Source organism: Ceratotherium simum, chromosome 6 (assembly GCF_057802395.1).
Source record: "Ceratotherium simum simum isolate JZ-2026a chromosome 6, ASM5780239v1, whole genome shotgun sequence".
Classification (NCBI taxonomy): domain Eukaryota; kingdom Metazoa; phylum Chordata; class Mammalia; order Perissodactyla; family Rhinocerotidae; genus Ceratotherium; species Ceratotherium simum.
In genome coordinates, this window is record NC_141905.1 from 51241200 (window position 1) to 51250737 (window position 9538).

General features: G+C 43.5%; 1 protein-coding gene across 3 annotated transcripts in view; it reads right to left on the minus strand.

Annotated features, from left to right (window-relative positions):
• The window catches only part of PANK1 (pantothenate kinase 1), a 52077-nt gene extending 42879 nt beyond the window's left edge, over positions 1–9198 (minus strand). The window contains exon 1 of one of the 3 annotated variants that reach the window (XM_087432252.1): positions 8332–9198. In XM_087432252.1, the coding sequence (XP_087288378.1) occupies positions 8332–9034 (703 nt within the window). In that variant the 5' untranslated portion in view covers positions 9035–9198. Of the gene's footprint in view, positions 1–7416; positions 8170–8331 lie in introns of those variants that run through there. The other 2 variants (XM_004427812.3, XM_004427813.3) reach the window with 2 other exon arrangements.
• Positions 9199–9538: the final 340 nt, after the last annotated feature.

A 9538-nucleotide genomic window follows, 5' to 3' on the forward strand; every position in this document is an offset into this window, starting at 1 on the left:
CCATAAAAGGTAAAGATGTGCTATCTCCTTGGCCAAACTGATATCACCTACCTTCCCCTGGATGTGTGGCATGTCTTTAGATTTTTTTCAGCAAACATAGTTAGTTGGGGAAGTATGAATAGTAAACAGCCCAGCTGTGTTCAAGTCCTCTGACTCAGACACGCAGAGTTTAGCAACTTGTGGAACTGCCACAGCATTTGAGTAAAATCAAGCCAGGCAACTGGCTTCAGGCTATACTCCAGCTTGGAACCACATGAAACCAAATATCATATCTGGAGTCTAGCACAGTGCCTGGCCCAAAGGAATGAAAACTGGTTGGTCCTTGTGGGACCCATGGGGATTATTAAATCTCAGCATTCAAGGCCACCCAGGTCAATACTTACCTGATTCCCTTTATGACAACCCCAAGTGCCATCCTCCAGCCTAAGCTAGCAATCCAATACAACCCCCACTGAATCTCATGAGTGATGGAGTCTGGCAGGGAAGAGTGTGGATCTTAGCTCTTCAGAGGGTAGGACCCCAAGGAAAAGTGAAGATAAAATAGCTGTCTCTAAATATCTAATGAGCTGTCATGTAGAAGACAGATGAGATATACTATATTGTCAAGGAACATAGGGTAGAAGTTATGGGGAGGCAGATTTTGACTTAGTATAAGGAAGGACATCTAACACTCATAATAATAGCTAACATTTATTGAGTGCTTATGTTTTGCTGGAAGCCTCACCATACTGCTGACCTTGAGCTTGAAGTCAACTTGACCTTGAAGCTTAAGTCCATTGCTGCCTCTTTCCGTCCTGGACCGCCTACCTCAGGCTGCACCAGGAGTTGTTTGTCCAGAAGCCCCAGAGGGTTCCTTGTACATGGTACTGCCCAGGCTAGACACAGCTCACAGAAGTTCACGCAGGTCCAGACTGTCCTGAGCCTCCACCTAAAGTCCTTAGGGCCTCAGATTCAGCATGGGGTCAAGGCTAGGCACACCAGAAGATGCACGTGCTGGTCTTGAAGGCAACAAGCACCCAGAAATATCCATCCCATCATCTGCCAAAACCAAATTTCCTAGGTTGTGGGTTAAAAAGAAGGCCCAAGAACTGGATGCAGCTGTTCTGAATTCTGAAGCCTTATTCAATTCATGCAGCTTCTATTAAGGAAAAGTGCTCACTTTTCTAATGCTTCTTATGTCTTTTGTGCATATCTGCCTCACTCAAGGGCTGAGACATCAAACAGTAAAGATCAAAGGAAGATACTTCCTTTTTTAAAAATAACTTTGTGCTGACACTAGATTAGCAGTAAAATAAATTACACAGTCTTCTTATTCACAAAGTGGCCAACATTCTCAGCCAGGGCATGCGGTACTGGGTGTCGGGAGCTGCAATGGGGCATCTGTGAAAGTGACAATGAACTCAAGACTTGTGACACAGGCTGTATGGCCTACTTCTAGAAATGTCAGAGCGAATTAGGGGAGCTTCCATTCAGGAGGTGATGTCAGATCAGGTTGGAGAACACTCTGAAACCCAGCACCAAAAAGGTTCTCAATAGGGGCAAGATGAGGTTATGAAAATCATGAAATTTCAGAAAGTTCTGAAAGCCTCTGTGACTAAATAACAGCAGTAATATTAACAATAAATACCCTTTACTAATAGTAGCTAGTATTAATAGTAAAATATCTTTTACCATGCACATACTAGAATTCAGGCATTCTACTATATACTTTATCTACATTTTCCACATTTGGTTCTCAAAATTGATAAGATGGACACCATCATCTCTATTCAACAAAGAGAGCCTCTGAGAAGTTAAGAATCTCACCTAAGGATACACTCTTAATAAGTAGTGGAATGAGGATCTGAATCCAGGTCTGGTGGCTCCAAAGCTCTTTCCACTATAGAACACTACCCACACTTCCTGGGAACCCACTAAGGTCCTGAGTCTGGTCCTGTAGCCCAGCAAAGTAAAAATCTAAAATCAGATATTTTTACGCTGAGTCCGTGAGGCTCAGCTTCTTCACCTGTAGAAGGAAGATCATGATAGTACCTGTGTTAGTCCAAGTAATGCTGCTATAAAAGAAATATCACAGACTGGGTAACTTACAAACAACAGAAATTTATTTCCTACAGTTCTGGAATCCAAGATCAAAGCACTGGCAGATTTGGTGTCTGGTGAGGGTCCGATTCCTAGACAGCTGTCTTTTCACTGTTACCTCACATGGCAGAAGGGGTGGGCTAGCTCTCTGGGGTCTCTTTTATAAGGGCACTAATCCCAATCATAAGGGCTCCACCCTTAGCACCTAATCACCTCCCAAAGGCTCCACCTCCTAATACCGTCACCTTGGGGGTTAGGATGTTAATATATGAATTTTGGGGGGGACAAAAGCATTCAGTGTATAGCAGTACCTATCTCACAGGGCGCTGGGAGTGTTTGATGAGATAAGCCATGTAGAGCGCCTAGCTTCCTGGTACAGAGTAAGTGTCGCTTAATGTTGGCTACTGGTACTTCCACAAACACATGGATGAGTTTTTTGCCAGAGGTATAAAAATTGCATACATTTATTTTTTCTGAAAGTTTTACAGAACACAGTTCCTTTCCCAACATAAATAATAGGCTTATTGTGGCAGAAAAGAAAAAAAGAAAGCCAGCTAGCTGGCAATGAATTAGACTTGGGTTTGAATTTTGGCCTTGCCATTCACTGACTACAGGTCTTCAGGTGGGTTGCTTCACTTCTCTGTGCCTCTCTTTCCCCATCTGTAAAATGGAGAGTGGGAGTGGTAACTGCATGCTTTTGTAAAAACAACATATAGAACAATGGGCACATAGCTGTTGCTCATAATAGCCACACTAATTACTCAATCAATGGGACTAATCTAAGTACCCAGTATTGTGATGAGTTTTCCTCCTCTTTCCAAACTATAGAGAAATCTCCTAGAGGTCCAGATCATTATTTTGATGTAACTGCCTCTAAAAACAACTTTCTCTCACTCTTTCAAATCATCTGCTGCTTTCAAATACATTCGCAAGGAGAAAATACACACACATATATACACGTATGAATAGCCAACTTTAAGCATCTAAAAGATGTCATAAATTAAGTAATGAGATACCAAGCTTGACAGCTGCGCTATCTAGGGAAAAGGTCTGCTTGGAAATTCTGTGTGCCACATTGGGTACATTGAACAGGTTCCATATCTGATTCAGAATACTGTCATCCCAAAGTGAATACTGGCTTACACAGTAAAGCTAAAGCACATTAAATATAATAGAATTCAAACCTTGGTTTATTTTCATGGTAATTGGTTTGTATTAAACACACACACACATACACACACACACACACACAAAACCACAAAACCTGTCAATTAAAACCAGTACTCCTTTGTCTCCCTACTAATTCTGTCTCCAAAACCATGATGGATTTTGTTTTATTCACTTGTTACATGTCCCACATGTTAAAAATTAACAGCACTCTTTCTATCTTTGGTTACTACGCTAAACAAAATATGCTTTGTATTAAGGTTGAAATTCACTTACTGGTCTTTTGAGGAAAAGTGTGTTTCATATGTCTAACAGATCCTGATACCTGACTTAACCACTTAGATGCTGGACACTTGGGCCTTTGATTCTTAATCTTCAGTTCAAATGTGCATTGTATGATTCATAACTTCATTGACAAACTTGGGAATCTGACCACATCCCAGAAGATAGCAATACTAGAGTGTGCCCTTGCTTTCCAGTTTCCTTGTTCTTGAATTTGCAATGCTTCCCATCCATCTAGAAGTACTGAATATGTTTTTAAAAATGCATCTATATCCACATTCTATGCAGATACAACCAAAAAATTCTACCTAGTTATCTTTTTATTCTGGTTTTTCTAATTAGCCTGATTCAGAAGTAGCGGAAAGCCCAAATGCCAAAGCTAAATATCCCAATATTTAGAAAATTAAAGCCTTGTCCTACTTTCACAATGGTGGCTAGCTAAAACTGGTAACAGATTTGGTTTCTTCAGTTTGTACCCACGGCAGTGTTAGGTGCATCATGAACTCTCACCCATTTTCTGCTACTGCTCTATCTGGATGATTTGAGAAGTCAGAACTTCCCTCCATTAGGCCACTGGCACGGATCCCGTCCTTATTCCTGCCTGTTGCCACACACTGGGAAAGAAGAGGGCAGCTCACATTCTCCAGCCTTCTGATGACGCTCAAACATTTGTCTGTCTGCAGCATAGTGTTTGGTGACTCAAACAATTACCTCCTTTGCGTTTTTCTCCTCTCTCCACTAGTGTGGCTCATCTAAGTGTCCTTGGGCTCTAAAATATCTAGGATTTCAAGGCAACATTTATATACTACTTTGTGCCATTTCAGTTTCTCCTCCAAAAAGTTGTATTCACCAGTTACATCAAATATAACTTAAGAAAGAGTTATGTACAAAGTCGTTGCTGCAGCACTGCTTATGATATGGAGACTCTAGCTGCAGCCAAAAGCTATGAAAGGTTAAATAAATTATGGTATATCCGTACAATGGAATATTGGGAATATAATACAACCATTAAAAATGATGTTTTAATGCCATAAGAAAATGCTTATGCTAAAATTTTTAAATAAAAAAGTTATCAAAATCTTATGTTAGTAGGATCCAAAATGACCTTTAAAATGTGGCACATTTTCAACAGTTATTTTCTCTGAGTGATGGGACTATACTTTTTCCTACTTTTTTCTACATTTTTGTATTGTCCAACATTTTTATTGACAAAGGGTGAAAAAAGAAGTAATTGTGGGACTGGGAGTATTACAGCTAATCAAATAAAATTTTTTAGGCTTTCTTATTCTAGGCCTATATACGTATACTTTTTTTTTTTTTTAACTAAGAAAGTCAGTCTGAGTTGTCTCTGCCAGCTCAGTTGTCTTGTGCCATGGATTACCAGCAGATGGTGTTCTGTGTGGTGTGATGACAGCTGGCATTGACTGAATAAATGCTATGTGCCAAGCAGGAATCAAAGTTCTCTACATATATTGTTTCATTTAATCCTCACATCAACCCAATGAGGTAGTATAATTATCTCCATCTTACCAATACTGAAACTGAAGCACAGACATTAAATAACTGGTCCCAGGTCATCCAGCTGCAATTCCAACACAACCCCTCCAGAGTTTGAATAACCATACCATTTACAACACATTAGGCTCTCACAGCATTTTACTAGGACTATGATTAGTTTCAAAATATTTGAGAAGTGAGCCAACTCCATAATGTGTTACTATGTATGCTTCAAAGAATCAGAGCACCAAGGAGCAGACCAAAGGCACCTTATGGAAACTCCATTGAAGGACTTGTGTGAAAGCCTATCATAGAGACGGAAACAGCTACTTCAATGAGGTGGTAATGATGTCACTTGTACCTTTTTCCTGCAACATCAATCGAATATTCATGTACCCAAGGTGCAAGCCATATGAAAAAAATATATATCATCTATAATCAGACTTCCCACTTAATTGGGGAGATAAGTCATATAACACACATGAAACAATAGGCACAAGGCAAAGGAGAAAAAAGCATAATTAAATGCTAAGTCATGTGGCAGAGTGGATAACTAGTGTAGAAGTCATGCAGGAAGAGGTGTCAGCTCTGAAGTATCTTAGAATTTTGAAGGTACAAGAAACAACACTTGGAGATCACCTAGCCAACTCCAGCAGTTCAAGATGAGTGCTAGTAATTTGGTTGAGGTAACACAGCTAAGTAGCAGAGGCAGGTCAAGCAACCACAGAAGCTTGATGAAGCAGTTAGTCTTGGAAAAGCTTTCCGAGGACAAGCCGAGTGAGTAGAGGTGCTGGTACTTTAGATGAAAACAGCGGACAATATTCGCCTTTTCTGGTTTAGCAAAATCAACCTGCCACTGGTCTGATTTTTAGATTACAAGATTGTGAATAGGCCCTGCACTGAGGGGTCAGATTTAAATTTTTAAAATAATTGAAAACTACTGAACTGTGTGTTTCATTCCATTCATCGTTTTTAAACATTAAGTAGTTTAAGGTGTATTGCACCCTACCCAAAATATTACCAAATAGAAACAGACCTCTCCACATAAACACGTCAGGTGCCTGTCAGAGTGAAGTGATATCTGGCTGTCCTAACACACCTCTGGTTTGGACAGAAGCAGGTATCTGATGTTGTAAACTCCTAAGTAGGAATTATTTGTCCAGCCTTGATGCTTCCACCACTGACATACTCTTAAATTTCATTTAAAGCACCTAAATACTCTTTGTAACAACTGCTTCCATAAAATCTATCAGTCATCAGAAAATAGGGATATGCTTACCTTTAAGTAGATTTGTCTTAGAGCAACTAAATATCAACTAATTGAGCAATATTTTTTAATAAAAAGATACCTCAACGTTAACAGGCAAGGTATAAAGATATTAAATGAAGCCTAGTTTTAACTAAGAAATTTTGGTAGTGAACACAGCAGATGTGACTCAGAACATGTAAAATTTATTTGTTTGTTCAAATTAGAGAAAAGAAAACATAGTAGGATAATGAAAAGTCAATTTTGATTAATACTTTTTAAAGTTTATAAATAACTATGGTCGCTAAACTTTAAAGTTTTCGTTTTTGTAAAAAATACAAACCACTTTAATTTTTGACAAAGCACACAGGCATAAAGTTATATTTTCTGGTATTCTAAAATAATCATTCCTACGGATTTGCAAGCAAAAGTTTAGGCTCAAGGTTATTTTTTCTCTGCCTCCAAGCTATTGTTAAGAGAGAGTATTGACAATTCTTCAAAAATTATTTCAAGAGATGTTATACCCTCAATTAAATAAAGACCATTCAAGCCAACAATACTAAACAAAAACTAATACAGTTCTCTTTCGTTATAACTATTTACATTGCAAACTCTTGTACAATTTGTTAATGTGGATCAGAAAAATAATTAAAATGTGGTTTCAAAAGAAGTAAAACAGGTCAATAAATCATAAGTAATCAATATTAAGTCCATAAAGAAAGTCATTTTCTAACAAGTCTCAAAAACAAAAGTAAATACAAATTCAGGTGCCAGATGCCTTCCTTACAACCATAGCCAAATCTGCTGTGTGGCTTTAAAGTTCCAGAAAACTTTCAACCTAACCGAAACTTAACTTACAACCTAAACATTTCAGATCTCCAGAACACAAGTATCAAAGTTACCACATCCCACAGTCGGGTTCAAATGCTTTCTCAAGTCTCAGAGACTTTAACTGAATGCAGAAAAGCTGCAAGTCTAAATTGAGAAAGAGAAAGAAACAGAAAAAAGTGAAGCTGTTGGCTAAATATCAAGCTTTTACCACAAATCCAAAACATATCTAGCAATTTCCCTATATCAAACACAAAACTCATATGTAAAAGGGGTATGTCTGAATGCAATCACTTATTAGCATGCATTCTACTTACTTTGCTTTTTGCCATTTATCAGCTTCATTAAAGAGACCCAGAGAGAAGTAACCAGTTGAATGAGGTTCAGCTCAGATAAGAAAAACCACTTGTAAATTCGATCTACAAATTTACGTCTCAGAACGTCCTGTGAGGAAGGCACTCTTTACAAACTAACAACATATATACAAGGTTTAGACTGTGAAATAACGCGTTTCAGCTTTCTGCGCTGTACATTACGATTAGAAAGCCTCAACTCTACCTCCCCACTACTTGAAAAAAAATCCACCTCCAATCCTCATTGGTCCACATAGTTCCGGCCCACATGGTATCAGTGGGTGTGTCCCTCCCAACAGGTCCTCTCATTGGCTGCGAAGAGACAGGGCTTAATAGGCTGTGATTTGGAGGGTTGTCAAACTCCACGCCTCTAGGCTTTGCCTACGCCAATAGACTCGAGATGTTGGCGGCTACTCTGCGATTCAAAGGGCAAGCAGGCTGTCTGAGCGCCAACCCCAGTAAGGGAAAGGGGCTAGGAGAAGGGAGAGGGCAACTTCGCCTGTCCCACCTGCTCTACCCCTACTCCCGGACCCCACCAAATAAATGTTCACACACGTGCATTTTCCCACCGACAAATCAGAAAGGCAGGCAGGCGTTCGCCTTTCATAGAGCTGTGACCTAACGAGCAGCTCGGGCTCCGCGTCCAATCGGCCCATTCTACAGATGCAAGCAAGCAAAGGTCAGGCTCAGGCAGTGATCTTTAGTGCTTGGCGTCCCTGGGGAAATAACCAGATCCGGGCGCCCCCTCCGAACACTCCCCCGACGGCGGGCGCTGGGACCCACCGGGCGCGCTGCGGCGCCTGCCCCGCCGCTCCCGGGTGCCGGGCCCCGCGCGCTGCGTCTGCCTCGCGCCCGCGCTCCCCTCCCGGCGGGACTTACGCGGCCTGTTCTTCTTCCCCGAGTCCATCCTCCTTCGCAGCCGGCATTTCTTGGCTGGAGAGTCGTGCTGAGGGGGCGGTGGCTGCGGCTGCAGCTCTGGCAGGAGCGGGAGGCGCGGGGGCGCCGCGTCGCCGCCGTCCGCGGGGCTCCGGCTGCAGAGGCGCGGCGGCTGGACGGGCGGCGGGTGGAAGCCGTTGTGCAGCAGCCCGTTCACGGCGGCAGCGCCGGCGTCGGCGGGGGCTGCCGGGGCGTGCGGGGCCGAGCGCTCCGGCTGCCCGCCCCGGTCGCCCATGCCGGGGGCTGTTGGGGCAGCGCGCTGGCCCCGGCTCAGGCGGTCTCGCTGGAGGTCATTCTCGGGCGTCTTTATTTCCCCGGATCCTCCCTGCGGCTTCCGATTCAGCAGCCGCAGAGCCGGCGCCGGGGGATGGCGAGCCGGGCGTTCCCCCCCTCCTCCCACAGACTCGCCGCCGTCCTCCGCGCCCTGCCCCCCGCGCGCCGGCCCCGCCGCGCCGGTCTGGAGCATGCCCGCTACGGGCGCGGAATCGGGGATCCCCGCGCACCCCCAGCCGGGGCCCCCGCAGCCCGCCTTCCCCAGATCCCCGGGCCACGCGACTTCAGACGCGGCGGCTTCGCCTCCCAGACCTGTCCCCACTACTGAGCATGCCCAGTCCTGCCCGCCACCGCCACCGACGAGTTTCAACATGGGGACTGAAGTTCTCAGGGTTTGCAAAGAAGAGACAGGCGGGTTGGGCTTTGTATGGCGCAGCGAGCCGAGAGGGACTGGGCGAGGCGGGTGCGAGAGGAGCGAGCAGCTTCGGGAGGAATGCAGCGGGAAGACAAATATTTGTGGAGGTTTCAGGTTTGCTAATCCTCTCCACAGTAGGCCAGATACCTTTGCAAGGTCATTCACGTTGTCCCCTCCTCGAAACCTTTGTGAATGCGTGTGTATGTTTGGTTAAGTGACCAAACTACTCACAGGCTTGAGGGGAGGGAGGAGAATGATTATTTATAGAAAGGTGGGCCGATGTGGGGAGGGAGAGGAGTGAAATTTCTTTGCTGGCACACTTACAAACACCATGTAGGTCTCGTGGATGGTCTTTTGTAGGGAGGAAACCTAGGAATACAGTGTAAGGACAGCGAAGGACACAGCTGTAGGCAGGATTAACTGGTGCTGGAAGAGACCAAGTAAACAGAAGCAGTCCCAAGC